The 20,058-nt window shown below is 42.8% G+C and overlaps 1 protein-coding gene across 6 annotated transcripts in view; it reads right to left on the bottom strand.

Annotated features, from left to right (window-relative positions):
- Positions 1–619: 619 nt before the first annotated feature.
- ALKBH3 (alkB homolog 3, alpha-ketoglutarate dependent dioxygenase) overlaps positions 620–20,058 on the bottom strand; it is a 34,195-nt gene continuing 14,756 nt past the window's right edge. For all 6 annotated transcript variants that reach the window (XM_019809914.2, XM_019809912.2, XM_011237239.3 and 3 more), the window contains 3 exons: positions 18,340–18,549; positions 1,742–1,840; positions 620–979 (listed from right to left, as the gene is read on the bottom strand). In XM_019809914.2, the coding sequence (XP_019665473.1) occupies positions 887–979; positions 1,742–1,840; positions 18,340–18,549 (402 nt within the window). In that variant the 3' untranslated portion in view covers positions 620–886. The remainder of the gene's footprint in view (positions 980–1,741; positions 1,841–18,339; positions 18,550–20,058) is intronic.

Below are 20,058 nucleotides of genomic sequence, written 5' to 3'. Positions count from 1 at the left end.
TTAAAGCAAAGACAACTATTAGGTGACTGAGCCCATCCCCAGAGGACTGTTCCTGCTTCTCTCTGGCCCGGGTTTAAATGACTCAAGTCATTCTCTAGGGGAAACCTATCTATGTGGGACAGCTGTCACTAGCAGGACATTTGTTGCTCTTCAGCCTAAATTTCTCATGACATCACTCAAAGACTTCTCCCTCTGTGGGGGCAGTTTTCTCTCGTATTACAAGCATCCAGGCGGCTGCCTGAAGATGGCTGGGTTACAGGATATGGCCTCCACTCTTTATTCAGTGGCCTGTAACCTGTCTAGGTCTGTCCCAGGAAGGAGACTCGGTTAAATAAAGTGCTCCCAGAATATGCAGCATTCCATCACGAAAGCACGCAAGCCAAGATGTTGAGGAGTCAAGGCGGACTTCCACGAGGCTCTGTGAAGCCACTTCTGTTTGGGTTTTGGCAGCTGTCTGCCTGCGGAGGGCTCCAGAGTCACTGACACATATTTATATCCTACTTCCCGAAGTCACAAGGAACAAACACGTGCACATTTACCCTGTAGGCAAAGCCCATTCACACAGCCTCAAATGAAGCAGGGAGGGCAGGAGAGAAAATGCTTACGGACAAAATCACCTGTGAGCACAGCCACAGCAGGTTTTAATTTGCCTGAAGAAGATACGTGATTTCAAGATGTGATGAGGGAGTACTGTTCCCGCAGTAAACATAGTATGAACATGAACTGCTCACTGTCATTTAATAGAACTCCGAGGCTGGGAAGCAAATCCCCACCCTTGTCTTCCAAGCAGCCACCCCATGAGATCAGCTGGACCAGCCTCTGGAAGTTTCTTCACGGCAGAAGGTTTGCTCAGTCTCAGCCCAGCTTCCCTCTCAAAGATTTCACATCACCAGTGCGCCCCTCCAGGGTCTGGATAAACTGTCCGAAAGGTCAGGTTTATTCTCGGTTCTCTAGAGTGGTACTCTTTGGGCACTCGATGCTAAACGGAAATATAAATAACTCTGACATAAACACATTTATGAGGGCACGGACATATTTTGACTTCATCCCCCCTCAACCCCGAATGAGCATCAATAAACTCTTTGAAGTCTTGTGGAAAAAGGTTTTCTTCTCTGAAGCAAATCCCTCCCAGTCCCCACCACTCGGATAAGCCAGCGCCCTCACGGTGAGGTACCGTTTTTATCTTTTCTAATTGTTGTTCTTCCTCACAGCCTCCTGCCATTTTCCCAAATCTCGTAAGACAACACATAAATGACTGAGACCAAAGGCAGGCATGAGATTCTGCTCCCATGCTAAGCATTCTTCCATGAACTTGCACACCTTAAAGGTGACCTGGCTTTAAAAGAGCCCAGCCTAAGGCAAGAAGCTGTGCCACCAGGTATGCCAGCCACTGGCTACCTGGAGCTCCTGAAATGAATTGAAATCAAATTAAAAATTCAGTCCTTCAACACACTAGCCACATTTCAAAAGATCAATAATATTCGTGTGTGTCCAGTGGCTACTACATGAGGACTTAGATGCAGAGTATTTCCAGTGTCACAGAAAGTTCTATTGGATGCCACTACTGCAGAGGTCCATTCTGATCGTCAGAATCAAAACTCCTTGAAAATGATGTCACTGTACCGCCTCTCGCTCATGATAAAAGCAACTTGCCTTTCCCCATATTTACTACAGAAATGAATAATCATATGCCATCAGGGCACCGCCTCCATGTGAATCCGAAATCCTTGCACATTCTCACCTGCCAGTCAGCTTGTGTTGCTCCTTCCATGATTAACAAGGTCCCATGATCCAAGGGGATCTTCACTCTCTCCACATACGTGTAGTCTCCATTCTCTTCCTAGAAAACAGCATTCATTGCACTACATTTTTTGCTTGTGTGACCAAGATGCCACGGAACCTGACAGTGGTCGAGAAATGCAAACCTCTCCTCAGCTAGACTGTAGGGGTTCATCTACTGGCTCTGTCCACGGCAGCCGTCTGGCCTTAGGCAAGTTGTGGCACCACTCTGTACCTTAATTTACTCATCTGAAAAATGGGGGTGACGACAGGACATAGGGCTGCGTGAGCCTCCACTGTTGTGATCTGCGTACGTCACTTGGAGACTGGCACATAGGAAGTGTAAGTGCCAGATACTACCACTAGCAGCAGCTACAGTGCAGAAGAGTCCATTCTGGCATGTGAAGAAATTAAGTCATTTACACAAGAACTCTTTACATCTGCTTTATGCTGTGCTCTGTGTTTTGCCATAGTCAGTGTGGGAAAAAATGGGCTTTTAAACAAGACATGGTGTGGTGAGTTCTCATCGCCTTTTTACAATTTATGCTAATTCACTAATCAATGCCTATGTTAAAACTGGTTACGACACTTCCTATAGCTCCTCTGGTGTCTCGGAGATAAATTCTTGTTTCTTTCCAGAACAGTCAACAGCAAGATCTTCTTAAAGAAGGGAGCTCTGGCTTGACCAGAACAGTGTTGCAAACTGAGACTGGCTGTTTAAGCCTCGGAGCATAGATCACAACTCATCACTTCAGACAGAAATGCTTTGTATTGACACTGCCCCTTTCTTCCAGAGAACTCAATTCATGTCCAGGCACGGCCTGCAAAACAGCCCAAAAATGGGAGTCACTCCTCCTTCACAGCTGACAAAGGGGTGCGTTCAAAGAGTTGGTCAAGAGTTGAGACCCGAGCTTCCTGATTTTTCTACTTCCATTCTGGGCAGACCCACCCGTTCATTTACTTCACTTCTGATGCAAGGGACTGCATTTGGGTTACTGCAGGATTGATTGCCCTGCAATACTGTGTTTATGTTTATTATTGTAGGGGTGCTTCTGAGAACATAACTATTTACAGTGATTTCCTTCAGGAAAATCAAAATCAAAACCATAATGAACTTGCATAAACAGTTTAAGTTCCAGGTCCCAACCCTTGGCAGTGACTTTGTGGAGCGCAGTCCTAACTTGTACAGGCAGAAGATAAAAGCAATGTTTGAAATAATTTTTGGTTTCGGTGATTGATTTTAATTGTGCCTGCCACCTTTTCTTTTCCAGCAGCAAGTAAGCGCTGAAGCATTAACCTCTGGCCCCTCAGCCAATCAGAGAGTAGTGGGAAGGTGACCCTGCCCTCGGGTGGCCCAGCTGCATCTCAGAGAAGAAAAAGGTGGCTCTCTGAAAAGAAGGACTCCAACTAGAAGAGATGGATTTCCTACTGGAGAAAAGGTACCAGGGGCGCCTGGGTGGCACAGCGGTTAAGCGTCTGCCTTCGGCTCAGGGCGTGATCCTGGCGTTATGGGATCGAGCCCCACATCAGGCTCCTCCGTTATGAGCCTGCTTCTTTCTCTCCCACTCCCCCTGCTTGTGTTCCCTCTCTCGCTGGCTGTCTCTATCTGTCAAATAAATAAATAAAATCTTTAAAAAAAAAAAGAAAAGAAAAGGTACCAGAAGGGAGTGCATTGTCCATGAGATTATAGGGCTCAAGGCTCCTTGATTTAAGCTGTAAAGTCAGTTGTCAGATCAAGGTTCAACATAGCAAGGAGCAGACATTCTCCTGCCGCCTTCTGCATACTGCACACCCAGGGAGTAACTCAAGCACAGACACAAGGACAGGGCTGCAAAATGAAGTAGGGAGGAAAGGCGCTGCCCAGACATGAAGCCAATCCTGAGATGAAGATCTCTTCAAAGAGTAAAAACATTCCTGGGGAGGAGGGGGCACCAAGGCCAGTGGAAGAGAAGGGGTGAGCACTGTAATTCTGCCTGGAAACACCCGGTGGGAGTAGAGCCAGCAACCAAGAGAGAATTCCACATGCAAACGGGAACTATCAGCCCTGATGGAAAGTAATGTTCCACAGAGCCATGTTTCACTTAATGCTCCTACGATCTGAATATTTCAAATGAGAGAAAGCCTCAGGTTGCTTTTAAACATACTACATCCAATATAACCTTTAGCTGTACCTAAAAGCCCAAGAGGGAGATCTTTCATTTGGGATAGAGCTACTCTTGGTCAGTCCCAAAGGAGACAGCGATACCCAGGGCACCCACTGCGTGAGGTGGTGTCATCACTTTGCTGCTTGCTATTTGTCCCTTCCAACACCCTTGACTCAGAAAGCGCATTCCTAATCTGCAGACGAGACAGAAAAGAGGGCAAGGGATTCTACTAAGGCAACACAGAGCTCACAAATGTGTCCTTCTTCTCTTGAGGACAGAATGCCAACAGACCAAGAGCCACCCTTTAACTTAACCAAGATACACAGAGACTTTTTCCACTTTGGAAGGAGATAAAAGGCCAGCGGAGTTCACGTGGCTGTGCATAAAGACTCAAATTGATAAATGGATAAGCAACGCTGGAAGCAAGGGTCAGACTGTTTAGAGGAGTGCATTCACAGCCATTAAGCATGGTTAAGTTACCAAAACACAGCTCTGTGACCCTTTTGATTTACTCAGGTCTTTCTTCAAAACAAAACAAAACAAAACACAACCCTAAAAAAACCATGGCTTAGGATAAAATTTTCCATCCATGATCCCAATTAAAAGAGGCATTTTAGGGGCGCCTGGCTGGCTCAGTCAGTTGAGCATGTGACTCTTGATCTCAGGGCTATGAGTTCAAGCCCCACATTGGGCACAGAGCTTACTTAAAAAAAAAGAGGCTTTTTAGGGTCGCTATCAGTCTACAGGGTGGGTTTTGTTGTTGATGATTTGGTTTTCCACACAAAATTTCACAAGTAGATGAAAAAAGCAAAAAATACATACTTTTATGTTAATTCTGATCAACACTCTCCCCTCCTCCCGAAGCACAGCCAGTTCATTTGAACACGCGATTATGATTCCCAAGGCGCACTGGGCCTTCCCAAAGTTCTTATACTCCCACCTCTGCCTCCCAACACAAGCCTATTCAGTTTCCTTTAGAAAAACAGTATTTAGGGGGAAAAAATCTGGGTGTATTTGTCATTCTGTCATTACTAACCATCCAACAGACAGGAAACCTAAACATGTTTCTTTGCATTGGAAAGGTAACTTCAAGTTTTACAAGCTCTATGTAGATTTTTCATGTAATCGCTCCTTTCTTGTCCTAAAAAGGTGCTTTAGACAATATAAACAACAATCGATGCTTGAAAATCAGCAGCAGCAGAGTTTTTCTCTCTACAGAATAAAAGTGACATGAGTTCACTAAAGTAAATGACACATGGAAATTACTGGTTTGATGCCTGGCTTTCTCCTCTCTGATAAACTCCATGAACAGAGAACTATGTTGTCTTGCCCTTTTGAAATATGCTCGGCGCCTATCACACACATCAATAAATATGTGCTGAATGGGGAAGAGCACCAAGAAAATATAACCCTATTATCCAGAATTCATGCAATGCATGTACAGGAAACATTCTGTATATATAATCAAGTACTTTACATTTTGAACATTATATTGTGAGAATGTTTTTATGTCTCAAATGTACGGTATTTCAGAAATGGGGTTATATAATATTCCTTTTATGAACATATCTTTCCTTCTTTAAACTCACAAATATTTTTTGACCGCTGTGTATATCAGGCACTGTGCTAATGCTAAGAATATAGCAACGAGGTACACACTGCTGGACACTGAGATTTTAATACATCAGTATCGCTAAAAAAAAAAGAGAGAGAGAGAGAGAAGAAAGGAAGAGAAAGAAAAAAGAAAGAAAGAAAGAAAGAAAGAAAGAAAGAAAGAAAGAAAGACTACTACAAGTAGATCCTTACCAAAACATTTCTGAGTATTTTTCTAAGGATATATTCTCAAAAATGGAATTACTAGATCCAAGGATATGAACTTTAAAGCAGTTTGACTTATACTACCAAACTGATTTCTTAAGAAGGCTGCGGCAATTCATAATTCCATCAGGAAACTACTACAGTACCTATCTTCTGATCACAACACCAATACTGAACATTACCAACTGACAATGATGAAAAAAAAATTTAGGGGAAAAGTAACAATTCATTATTCAGAGAGTTCTTTAATTACTAACCCAGTTCAACATTTTTTCCCATGCCTATTTGCTGTTTGCATCTATTCTGTTGTGAACTCTCTGTTCACGTTCTTTTCCATTGTTCTACAGGATGTTAGGATTTTTCTTATTGATCTGTAACCATAGATAGTGAGATATTTACCCTTTGTCATGCTTTCTGCAAATACTTTTCTCATTTCTCTTTGTCCTTTAACTATGTTGATATTTAACACAGAGTAGCTCAAGAACTTTTAGAGTCAACTCTGACCTTTCTTTGGTTCTCCTCCACAGTTTTTATGCTTAGAAAGTCTTTTCTCATCCTGGGGGAAGTTAAATATTCAACTGCATTTCCTTTTTGGTTAACAAAAAAAAAAAGTTTACATTTTTTAAGATTTAATTCTTTAATCTACCTGGAATTTGGCTCCCCCTGCACCCCCCCACCGAGGGTTCTTTTTATAACAATTTCCAAATACTTAAACCAAGGCATCCTGCCAGACTTTTTGGACAGGATCAACCACAGTGTGTGCTGCACAGGTGCCAGGCACATTAGGAACTATATGTACGTCATTGCTAATGCTCACTACAACTCTAAGAGAGCAAAGGGAGCTGCAGGGAAAGCACATCTCTAAGGCAGAGGCTGGCAGGAAGAAGGCAGGGCTAGTATTTGGACTTAGATCTGCCTAGCTCTAAAGCTTCTATTTTTTCCAGTATACTGTGTTCTCCAAAGTGATCTCTATTCCTTCTGAAATCCCGTAACATTTCCTGTCCTAATTACATGGCACCCTAACTGAACCATAAGGGTCGCAAATACCAGCAAGTAGCATAAATGAGGAGTGCAGGCAGGATGCAATGCAGTGGGGAGTGGGGGCTATGAAGAACCAGAGAGCATGGGGCCTGCAGACAGGTGAAGCTCCAGCTCACTGTTCCCTCAGGGTTGTCTGATTTTCTGGGTTTTCCAGGGAAGCTGATAAATGGCATTCTTATGTTAAATCTCCTGAGTTATAAATTTTGGCAAGTAATCGAATTTCTTTAAAAACGCCAAGTAGTATAAACAAGTCTGAGGACCAGACTCACTTCAAGAGCTGCCCAACTGTGCTGCTGATGGACCCATCATATGACTCCTTTTATGCCCACGTCTTGTCATCCTATCTGGCCTGGAAGCTCCCAATCAAGGCCAGTCGTAGTCTGCTGAGCATCTCTCATCCTGCTTTGCCATTTCATACAGTAATGCCTGACAGAAAGCTTAGGACACATATACAATTTCAAGTATGTATTCTTAATCTCAGTGACTCAACTCACCCAGAAAAGGCCATTCAGAGCAAAATATACTTCCAAATTAATGATTTCAATTTACAGTGAGACATTTGATTTTCCAAGTCATCTCTGATCCTCTGAAAAGTAGATGAGCTACTTATTTTAAAAATTTCCATCATTTTGGGGCGCCCGGGTGGCATAGCGGTTAAGCGTCTGCCTTCGGCTCAGGGCATGATCCTGGCGTTATGGGATCGAGCCCCACATCAGGCTCTTCAGCTATGAGCCTGCTTCTTCCTCTCCCACTCCCTCTGCTTGTGTTCCCTCTCTCTCTGGCTGTCTCCTATCTCTGTCGAATAAATAAATAAAATCTTTAAAAAAAAAATTCCATCATTTTACTAAGAAGATGTTGATGAAAACAAAACACAAATGAGCAGAAAGAACAAAGTAGGAGCCTGCTACCTGTTTCTCATTTCCTGAGCTCTCAGGAAGCACTTGATATGCAGCAACTATGATTAGTTTCTGCACTGGAGGCATCATGGAAGGCTTCAAGGCTACAGTGGGTCCTTGAATCCTAGAGAGGACTTAAGTTAATGAGAAGGTGGAGAGCGAGTGTAAGGGAGGGCAGAGAGATGATCTCATGGAATGGTGCAATCACACAGGGAACAGCAAGACACCAAAGTAGGTTGGGCATAGAGTATGTAAAGATTTGACAGTCTGACTAAGAAGCTGACATTTTATCTTTTGTTCCAGTAGGAGCAAATAAAGGCTTCTAGTTGGAAAACAAAGTGATGAAAGCAGTGAGCTCAATCTTGGCTCTCTGCTCCTCTTTAGCTATTCTCTTGCTCTGAATGATGATGTGGGACTCCATCGCTTTCCATTTACCACATTATCAGTTCTAACTCAATTCAACACAGTTATCGAAGTCATACTGCGTAAGTGATTTAACAGTGTGCTTCAGCCACATCGTCCGTACAACGGGGATAATAGCAGTATCGACTTCATGGGATTATTGGAGGGCTGAACATAAAGCACTTCGAGCAGGGCCAGGCACAGAGTCAGCACTACACATCTGTTATTTATCGCCATCATTTTCCTGCTGTGATTCTGACAATTCCCAAATGATGTTTCTAGCACAGGTCTGTCATCTGAATTGCAGACCTGCATAGCCAGTGGCCTACTTCCCCTTGGAAGTCTCAGGCATCTCCAACCTAGCATGTAAGGAACTCTGGTTTCCATCTACAAATCCTCCTTAAACAAGACCACAACCGGAGGCAAAAATCCCTGGTCCTCCTCCTTCTGAGTAAACAGCACCTCCATCCAACAACTGCTCCAGGCAGAAACCTAAAAGTCTTTCTTGATTCTTACCTTCGTATCTAAACTATTACTGGCAACTTCTATTGGTGCACCCTCAAAAACACACCTCAAGTTCATCCACTTCTCTTCATTCCCACCCCCACCTTAGTCCAAACCAGCCGTCTACCACTGGGTCTCCCACCCTCTATTTAGTCTCCTACTTTTGCCTCTCCTCAAACTATTCCTCACAAGCAGCCTGAGTGACCTTTTCAACGTATAAACCAGATCATGTCATAACCTCATTTATTCCTATTGAACCCAGAATAAAACCCAAACTCAGAGCTCTAACTACAAGTTGTAATTACTTCTCTCTGTTCATTTGATTACTGTCCAGCTCCTAAGACCTCCATGAGGGTGGGCCCCATATTTGCCATGTTCACAGCTATCTCCTCAGAGTTGAGCAAAGCATCTGACACATAGTAAATGGTCAATTAGTATTTGTGGGACAGAGGAGAGAGGAGACAGAGAGATAGCAACCTGTTCCTGAAAATATCTGGCATCTGGGTATCAGATAGAGTTGAGACAGAAAAGATGGGCATTAAAGACACTTTAGTATTTTAGACATGTGGTAAATAGAGCTTGGGATAAAGATGGTCACTAGGAGAGGGATGAATTCTTCAGACATTTCAAGAACAAATTAAGAAGATATGGGAATTGAAATAATTAAGAGAACAGGGAAGAACTAAAAATAACTTACATGTGGGGTGCCTGGGTGGCTCAGTCAGTTGAGTATCTGACTCTTGATTTCGGCTCAGGTCATGATCTCCGGGTCATGAGATCAAGCCCCGCGTTGGGCTCTATGCTCAGCGGGGAGTCTGCCTGGAATTCTCTCTCTGCCCCCTCCCCCACTGAAATAAATAAATCTTTAAAAAATTTTTTAAAAATAAAAATAACTTACGTGTGAACCTGACCAAGAGTGTTATCATGAACATAAATGGACTTATCAGCAGGTGAAATTGTGGAGTTTTCTGAAAGAACAATAATAAATCTGATTTTATAGTTTCAGGTCAGAAGTCACATATGCTGTTGTAAGTGGAGGTCTCCCTCCCCTCCCCAAATAAATAAATAAGTGGAAATGTCCTGTGAACATGTGATGACTTGAACTTGAGATAAAAGTCAAGGCTTGAGATAAGAGATTCAGAAGTCACTCCACCTTAAGAAGGAACAGTTGAAGCCATAAGAACAAATGAAATCATGTTTATTAACTTATTCAACCAAAATACACACACATACACACGCACACACAGAGTGCTAAATGATGCGGGCATAATAAGACAGAAATGGACCTTGTCCATATGGCATTTATAATCTATGGTCAGCTTATAATCTCCTAAAAACTAACTTAAACAAAGATAATAGATTCAAAGACAATCTTGAATGTCCATATTGTAGGGGTTAATATAAAGGAAAAGTCCTTAAAGGAGGCAGGGAAATAGCAATGAGAAAAGTGTGAAAGTAGCTAAAATAACACAGTATTCCAGCCAACAGGAAAAAGAAAAGGCAGCTAAGAGATGGCTGAGTTTCAAGCAGAGAGGTGATGGATACGGGGACCAGTATTACAAGGAAGAACAGAATGACGATCGAGAAAAGGCTCTTCCAGACAATGGCATCTATATATGAGCAAAGGGGTGGGGATGGGTCTGCAGAGCAGGCGCGTCAAGAGTGAGGTCATTTGTAAGGAGAGGGAAACTGCAAACACAGAAAACTTATTCCAGAATTTGTGCCTCAAAAGCAAGCAAAGAAAAACCACCCCAGATGTTAGTACGAACGTCTGCAGAGTCAAGCAAAGGGTTTTCTCAAGATGGTAACAGATATAAAGGGATTTCCCAACCTCGCTGGTCCAACGATCAGATATATGGTAGAGCTGCTTGACATTTTGATCAAGGCTTTTTGCAGACTGAAATGATCACTGAAAACTGAATATTAGCCCATGCTACAGCTACGTAACCTGCTGAGGGCCAGCTGTCCCTTTACTTGCCCTACCTCCCAACTATGATGATGCCAATAACGTCTCCCTCTCTGCTTTTTAAAAAAAGATTTATTTATTTGAGAGGGAGACAGAGAGAGTGCACATGCACGTGCATGGGGGGTGGGGGGGGAGAAGCACAGAGAGAGACTCTCCAAGCAGACTCCCCACTGAGCACGGAGCCTAACACGGGTCAATCTCACGACCCTGAGATCATGACCTGAACCAAAATCAAGAGTCGGATGCTTAACCGACTGAGCCACCCAGGAGCCCCTCCCAACCTGCTTTTTTAAAGATTTCTTTTCAGCTTGTTTTTACAATCAGATTGTGGAGTTCACTTGCCCTTGAGAACCTGGCTGGCTTCTTCTAGACTGCTTCATAGATCATCTAAGCTTGCGGCTATAGTTGGACTGCAAAGTTGTTCCTATAGTGCCAATACAAGAACACAGCTGGACTTACTCTTCATAATGGTAACATGTTTTTTTAATCTGACATAAACAAAATATATTAGTTATGGAAAATACAGAAAGAGATTAAAGCTAGGACCCCACAATGTCATCTCTAGTTATTATCCTGCTGACTCGAACCACACTTTAAATGATGGTAACCTCAATATTGATCTGAAATACATTACTTTGAAAGGAGAAGCGGCTGTTTCTGAAATGAGATCTGCTAAAGTAAAAGGCTGGCTGGAAAAATATAGATTTGAAATCACTGAGGTTATCTGTTCAAAACAGGTTTAAGCTCATCTGCCACATACAAATCTTTGGGTTTTTATCCAACTCTTTCCTGATATTTGGCACTGATTTGGCATGGAAGGTTCTGATGAGATGAGTGAGGACACTAAGTAAGCAGGAGGGACTGGTACGGGCAATCGATCATTGTATACCAGGGATGCCCAGTGATCTCAACAGTTCAGTAAGTCAGGACCTCGCCAAGGTCTTGCTTGGAAGGTCTGGGCAGTTGTTCAATGCAACAGTGGCTCTCTCCGTAGGTACTGAAAACAGCACTGGTGACCAGACTAGCATGAGAACTCCTGCCTTTCCTTCTGGATGAAAACATGTGGAAAGGCAAACAGAGCAAAATACTGTTGACAGTGTCTATTATTCAGACTTGTTGTCAACATAGCACCGGTGGCAGCGTGGGCACAAGAAGTTACTGAATTTCAGCAAAAATAAACATGGCTTTACCCTCACTGTTATAGTCCTTCTAGCAACACTGAATGTGCATTTGAAACCAGAAGGTTTAATGTAATAATGGTTCCATTCTTGGTAATGTAGTTCCAAGAAATGTAACTTAAAGGAATTGCTATCCTGAAAGAGCTTCCACCAAGACTGCTGCACCAAAAACAAATGCTCTCCATGTCCGACATTCAGCTGACCCCAGCCCCCAGCAAAAGTGCAGGGTTCTTCAGTCATCCATTGAAACCACATAATTCATTCCCAAACCGTTCCTGGAATGACCTGATCACACATAATTCCCTCCAGTCTCTCCCCCCTGCACCCTTCCACTGTGTCCTCCGGAACTCCCATTCAGTGATGAGCAAACACCCCCTAAATCCCCAACCTCACGTGCTCTGAAGGTTCCCTTGACTTGCATGTCCTAACTGAAACCTTGCTCTCTCCAGGATTCTAAATCCCTGCGGCCCTCTCATACGGAAAGTGATCGTGCCTTCCACATCCAGACAGCCAGGAGGTACGCCACACTAACACTTCCAGACCATATTCCCATGCCTCTCCGAAAAATCCCTGCTCCTCTGAGCTCATGTCATTGAATCTGTTCACCTTTGTCCTTCTCTGCCTTAGTCCCAGGTATGCACGAGGTATAACAAGCTCTTAATTGGTCTCTTAGCTCCCACTCTTGCTCCTTTCTAGTCCAGGCTCCACCCAGCAGCAACTGACTTTGCAAAATTATCCATCAGATCATGTCACTCTTCTGCTTCACACACGTCAGTGCTTCGTAATGTACTTAAAATCTGCTCCTTCCTGAGGCTCACGAGCCCCTGCGTGATCTGGCCCCTGTCCACTCTCCCCATCTCATCACCTGCAATGGCTCACTCTACTCTGGTGTAGGGCCTCCTTCTCCGTCCTCAAACCCACTAAGCCCTCTTCTGCCCCAGCCAAGCAGTCATCTACCATGAAAACAGCACTTGGGAAAGAGGAGAACATCACCAGAAGGCTCAGGAATAGTTCTTAGGAGTATGGCAAGGGGAGAAAAAAAATTCTATCACTGGGACACCATTTAAAAAAGTCAAGTTTGGAAGCAGAGCCCATTCCTAATCATGGCACATGCAAATTTGATGAATCACTTTGGAAAAGGTTGCTCCTCCAAGACTAAAAGGACCACCAGTGCCACTACAAAACTGGGTTGTCCTTGGCAAAAATTAATTCTTCCCAGTGGCAGTCAGGGCACGGATCCAGCTGAGACAAGGCCCCAAGGCAGCAAATGAGGATTCCAGCTCCCACAGGATTTGACGTCTGAAGAAATTCAAGTCCTACCAGAACTCAGCTTTATGGGCTCAAACATATACATTTTCATTTACCCACCCATGCACTCACATTCTCCAAACCACTAAATGGCCCTAGAGATAGCAGCTCAAAAACTCAGTAACTATTCCTGGTCCACAGGCCACTACACCCTCCCCGAGTCTCCCTTCAACTCCCTCAATGAATGCCATTTCACAGGCCAAAGGAATCTTGGGATTTTGGCTTCACTGCCATTCATTTCCTTTCCCAATTTTCAAATCTGAAAAGTCACTGTGGCATCTACAATTTTTTTTTATAATTTTTTTTAAAAGATTTTATTTATTTATTTGACAGAGATAGAGACAGCCAGCGAGAGAGGGAACACAAGCAGGGGGAGTGGGAGAGGAAGAGGCAGGCTCATAGCGGAGGAGCCTGATGTGGGGCTCGACCCCTGAATGCCGGGATCACGCCCTGAGCCGAAGGCAGACGCTTAACCGCTGTGCCACCCAGGCGCCCCGGCATCTACAATTTTTAACAGCTTAAAACTTCACTGATTATTGCAACAACTCTGCTCCCATAAAGTAGTTACCACTTATCACCCCATTTACAAAAAAAAAAGAAGTATAAATGAGGTGGATAGGTGCTTTTTGCCAGTATCAGTGACAGAAAGAGGAAACAAAAATGGATTTTCTAGATTTCATTTAGGGATGTATTAAAAAGACAAAGGTTATCAACAATTTCTTTCCAGTATTTCCTGTAACTTTTCAGAACAGATGCTGTAATCAGATGAGGGGCTGATTAGGAGATATGGATGACTAGGCCAGCAGCAGTGGGGTACTGGCTGAGGTAGGGGTTCAGTCACTACTCCATGAACTACTGCCCTGTGTAGTTTATCCAGCTTTCAAATTTAAGCTAGTCAGTATTACAGCATTTTGGATTCTAATAATCCTCATTTCTTCTAAAGTCCTGAAAAAAAAATCAGTATTTGTGATCAAACTGACCTCTTCATACTCCACCCTTCCCAGTAATGGACAAAAAAAACAATAAGCAAGATAGGTACTAGGAACTACAAGTCACTGGGAGCTCTCAGAGCCTCCACCATTGGAAGTGGTTTTACAACCATCTCTTCTGGTCCTATGAACAGGGTTCACATTCTTCAGAAGGTGCTAGAGAGAGAAGTTGCTTAAGAAACACTGAACTTGCCTCAACTCAGCAGCCTGAGGTAGACAGAAACCCCTCACATTTTCAGGATTCAGTTGATGAAGGACAGAGCTTATCCATGGGTAATGTGCTAGAAGAACAAGGCTTCTGGCATCTAAACCTTCAGCAAGCACATCACAAACTTCCTGCTATTATCTAATATCCCCCCAACTCAGCCATCACTGTTTCCATGGCAACCGACAGAGAAATAGCAGCCTGCCAAATGGCTTTTGTAGTTCCTTTTCCAGCTTGTTTTTCAGTATAGAATTAAAGCTAGCTGGGAAAAGAATCAGACTAATCTTTACAGCAGGGACACGATGCATTTTGGAAAGTACAACTGGGTCTGGGACAAGGAGTATAGACAAACTTTAATGAGCCCAGCTTGAAAGAATAAAAAAAGGTTCTTGGTTTCTAAAAACGTGTCCACTGAAGTATATTTGGTAAGCTTTACTTTTGTCTTGAGATAGTATATCCTGACATTGGCCAGAAGATACATATGGCGCTATTCACTCTGTCTTTAATTGAATTAACAAAAGAAGCAATGGGGTGAATGGAATGGCAAGATCAGGCAAGTTTACTCGGCCACCAAGTGCCTTGTTATCATTAAAGGAAACAGTAATTTACTCTAAAATCAAAATGAATGGGCAGGAGTTGACTGGCTTGGACTAGCAGACAGTGAAGAAGGATCGGCGTCTTGGAGGGGTGACACGTTTATCCCAGGGATGATGCCTGCATGAAGCCAGCTGAGCCAACTGCATGAATCAGAGGGGTGCTCATTCTTAGGGAACAAAGACCTCCTTGCCATCTCAGCACAGGGAGAAACTGAGGAATGCCATGTGTAGAACTGGGGCAGCCTTCAGAAGATCAGCACCTACAGAGATCTGCCGAAGGTGCCAGACAGCACAACAAACAACAGCAGGAGTGAATCGGATGTTAACAACAACAACAACAAAAAGTGACCCCAAAGAGCTGACCTTCTGTCTCGAAACTGCATACCTAAATAAAGGACACAAAAGAGCTGACCTTCTGTCTCGAAACTGCATACCTAAATAAAGGACACAAAAATCTCATGATTCTTCCACGTCACTTTCAAATGAGAAACTTTGACTCAAGTCAAACAGGTATTTAGCTTCTCTTCTAATAGGTTAAAACGAACCGGATTTTGAAAGAGGTTCCCTCCCACAACCTCTAACATACTCCAAATGTCTTGTTGACAGATGTGAAAATTACAGCCTATAGTGGCACACTAGTTAGGTTCCTAAGAGTTTCCTGACAGAAAGTCAGACTCCTACAAATTCCGCACAGAAGACTAACGTAATTTATACTTTTTAATTTATGCTTTTACCTTGAGTTGTATGAATCATGAGTCATGTTCTCAGAGCCCTCACTCGAGTTTAGAAAGAAAAGTAGACACAGATTTGCAAAAACCATTTCCTTTCAATCCTTCAGAAAAGGGATCATTATAATAAGATAGAGATGATGTACTCTAATATGCATTTCTAGGGCTGTCAACTCAAAAGAAAGGCTTCTGTACTTCTGGTTTAGCTAGATTTATGGAGCCCTAGATTTTGGAATCTGTTAAAGAAATCTGAATGAGTCCTTCCAAAAGTTTAAACTTGGGTCTTGTTTACCCAAGAATGGAACCTACAGGTTCTGGGGGGAAAAAGCCGTTTTTCAACAGTATTCGGTAACGTGTGAGGATCATTTCCAATACACTAACCTCCAATTTTCCCATCTTAAACAAAAGCCAGAACTGAAGGGATATACAATTGTATCAAACTCAGTCAGTTTAGATAATGCAGGAAGCCAAGACTTATTAGAGTCAAAAGCCAGAGGTATGGTACTGACATCTTTATATTTCCTCCCAAATCTGTTTCCTCGGCCAACTTTGTTTCAAGATCCCAGGTGAATTTTCTTACTTAGGAAGTCTACATTTTTATTAAATCAGCCACCACAGGTATAGCGAAGATTCCCTTGCTACTGGCAGATAAAGGGACGGTACCACATTTTTAGTATTTCATGGCCTGTGCTTTCACCATATTCATCAAAATAAACTGTAAGAAGCCTTGAGAAGATAAAGCTTCAGTATGGACAGTCTCCCTCTTAAACCGAGATTTTGTTCCAAATGGTTGCCTTCAAGGCTGTGTGGTAGTTGTATTATCCATCCACTCATTAACCTATAACAGACGTCAGGTATATTACCAAGGAATAGTCCTTGGTTGCCGTGAATAATGTTTTTATATGAGAAAATGAAGACCTTCAGTTGCCTGGAGGGGAAATGGAATGGGGGGGCATTCTGGGCACCAGAACACTGCTAATGCTTAATGGCTGGAAACTGTAAAACTAATTATCCAGAAAGCATGCTTTGGGAATCCTTAGGCTTCCAATCTATAAATAGGCCAAAAATATTTTTAAAAGGGGGGTAATGGTGATGAATGGATGTGTGTAAAGAAACAGTAATTGAACACTTCAATACCTGGCAACAAAGAAAAGTAACCGCCAAGAACGAGTGGCTAGGATTACAGCAGACATTATACTGCATCTAGCACAGCTTACAGGCCAGTCAGAGGAGGAAGGGAAACTCCCGTCAGAAGGCACAGCACAAGCAAGTGCCAGGTCATAAGCTCCAGTCGGGAAAAGGTGACTTCATCTCACTCAATCACTGCTGCACCCCCAGCTCCCACAACCATGCCTGACAAAAAGTTGGTGTTCCTTATGCCTGGCTTGAGAAGAGGATCTGAACTTAAAAATGAGACACACAGTGTTTCTCTGCTATTCACATAACAGGAGTCTTCCCAAGGGCAGGATGAATTATTGATTTAATTTATTTAACTGGGTTTTAATTGAGTGGAAGCTGCGGATAAAAGCATAACCATACCCAAAGAGAACATGGCAAAGGTTGGGATGTCTACTACTCAAGTGGTACTCCTGGTGTATGAGAAAGCTAATCACCAATGAAACTGTGAAGTCTATTCGAGGTGCTCAGGAGCGAGTTTACTCAATAAGTCATTGGCAACTGACAATCCCCTGCTAACACAGGCCAAAGAAAACCTAATCAATGGAAATTATACCAACAAAAGCTGCTTAATGGTATAAATGCAAAATAACACAATATGCTCCAAAATACCATGCCTGGAAACTGAAATATGAGTCAGGAAAATAGCCCAGTCCTTTAACTCTGTTCTTAGAAGCAGCATATCTGATGAAGAACAGACATGAGCACTGACACACTAACTATTTGGTCTGGATTAGGTCATATTCTAAACACAGCCTTATAAGCCTTTCCACACTGACTGGGTCTGCTTTAATGTTATAAGCTAAATGGTCGGGAACCTTGGTAAGAAAAAGACACAAAGATGATAAGATAATCAGATAATCTCGTAGAGGTTTGCTCTTTTGAGTTCCTACTATCCTTCTATCTATCTTAGTTCAAAGGTCCTCTACTTTTTTGATTTAAGAAAATTAACAGTCTTGTGTCCCTCAAATGTCATGTAATACAGGTAAAAGCTGGGATGGAAAACTAAAGTTATTATATAGTTTAGTCCCTGCTTCTCTACCTGAACTTGGACAGACCACCACCTCTGAGGATTTGGCTTGAATTTCCACTTTCTGAAAGAATTACAGGTTCATTTGTATTTCAGAAGACGGCTGAGAAGGCAAGGAGGACGCTCACAATGCTCCCTCATAGAAAAGGGGCAACACGGCCATGGAGAAGACTGACGTAGGAAAGCCTTCTTCTGGGCTATCTGCCTCACACCACCTTCCTTTCCCATCTCGCATCTACTAGCTTGAGCCTTCCCTTTATAAGCCCTCCTTCACAGCATTTATCATAATTCCAATTATTTCAATAATCAGTAATATCTGTCTATCCCCTGTCCCCCAACGGAAAGGGGTCCCCGGCGCCTGGCACAAGGCAAGCAGTTCCTGTTGGATAAGTAAACGAACGAATGAATGAAGGGAGTCAAACGTGAACCATGTGGTAGGCATCATTTGAAAATATTCCAACAATAAAACACGTATTCCTATTCTCTAAATCTGAAAACAGGAGCTTTTAAGAGCTCTACTTTTTTCACAGAATATTAGAAGGCAGGAAAAACATAAAAAAAGAGGAAGAGAATACTCACTGGAGGGGGCTTCCTTCTCATCTCAAAAGTGCGCGTGGCACCAAAACTCAGGGAAGCGATGACGGGACATCTCCCTAGCGAAGGTTCATCATCGCTATGCCAGTCGACACTGTCCTTCTCGTTTCGGTAAAGATTGCAGAGCAAGGAATTGAAGGTGTGGCCGGTGTTCTCTTCAATTTGGTCCTTCAGTGAGCGCAGCACAGGATGCCACTGCAATTGAGAGGCCAAGAAAAGGGGCAGAGATGGTTCACTAAGGCACAAGGTGGAAGCCACAGGTAAAACAGAAGAAAGTGTAAAATCAGTCACGTTGTAAACAGGGGCATGGAATAAGCAAAACTCTTGGAAGGCAACAGCCATTATTTCTCCCATTATTTCTATTTTGATGCAAGTTGACCTCCACAATTTGATTAAGGTACTGAATTTGGTAGAGCAATGTCATGAGGACCAACCCTATTGATCCATCTCACCCTTTCCATGTGAAATACATGACCCTCGCAAAGCAGCAACTGTCATCACATTCAGGACAGCCACCTCAGTAAGTCATCAAGGGGGTAAGTGGAGTGGTAGAGTCCAGGTTGCCGCCACAGCCAACGGGCTGCCAGGATGTTGGCAGATACAGACTGAAGTCTGAGGAGTGAAACAACTCTCCTGCTGGGTGGCCCTCTGTTCATTCGACTCCTATTTTATCATGAATGACAGAATTGCTTTTAAAAAAAGGTATTTAATATTTCCAGAGTGGCTAACTTCCTAAAAATAGAACCTAAGGGAAAAAACATTCTACAGAATAGAATCATGACGTGGCCTTGATAAATACATGGGCTGTGAACTATAGACGGTTTAAACAGACTCCACAGCCCTGCCTCCCGAGCACCTAGATTTGTGGTTTATATTATATGTGGTTTATATTTGGAACTCACGTCTTGCCACATACACCATAGGAAGCTATGACCCTTGACCTTAGGTTGTAGTTGGGAGCTACCAACAGCATAGCTCGTATTAGTTCTTGTTAGAATTCTGTCCTTCCTCCAAGAAACCTCAAGTACTTTACAGAACTCCCTTTTATGACAATCATTCTCACACCCCTACCAAAAATTGTGGACCTCAGAGAACTTCTGTTTACATGGGTCACAGCTATGACATTTATCATATTAAAAATTAAAACTTAAAAAAGTTAAACTATTGGGGCGCCTGGGTGGCACAGTGGTTAAGCGTCTGCCTTTGTCTCAGGGCGTGATTCTGGAGTTATGGGATCGAGCCCCACATCAGGCTCTTCTGCTATGAGCCTGCTTCTTCCTCTCCCACTGCCCCTGCTTGTGTTCCCTCTCTCGCTGGCTGTCTCTATCTCTGTCGAATAAATAAATAAAATCTTAAAAAAAAAAAAAGTTAAACTATTGGTTAATTCATTAAAAAAATTACATACCTGTGAGTTAACATAAATACTATTTTACAAAAAATAACTCTATTTTCCAATACAAAAAATTGGCAAGAAGAGTGGCACTGTTTTGCAAATCTCTTTACTGCCTGGCTTCACTGAAGAGAGGTGATTCTCACATCTGCTTCTGCATTCAGTGTGTTACAATATGTTGTTTTTGTTGAAGTATATGAAGAAAATTGGCTCCACATGAATACGTAGTTAGAAAAGGGCAGGAGTCTTTTCCAGCCTTTCCAAATAATTGTGGATATTCTCTGCTATTCCAACAAAACTCAACAAGTACTGAT

The sequence above is a fragment of the Ailuropoda melanoleuca genome, chromosome 16 (assembly GCF_002007445.2).
Source record: "Ailuropoda melanoleuca isolate Jingjing chromosome 16, ASM200744v2, whole genome shotgun sequence".
Classification (NCBI taxonomy): Eukaryota; Metazoa; Chordata; class Mammalia; order Carnivora; family Ursidae; genus Ailuropoda; species Ailuropoda melanoleuca.
Note: the sequence above shows the minus strand (reverse complement) of the source record. Positions and strands in the feature narration are given on the sequence as shown.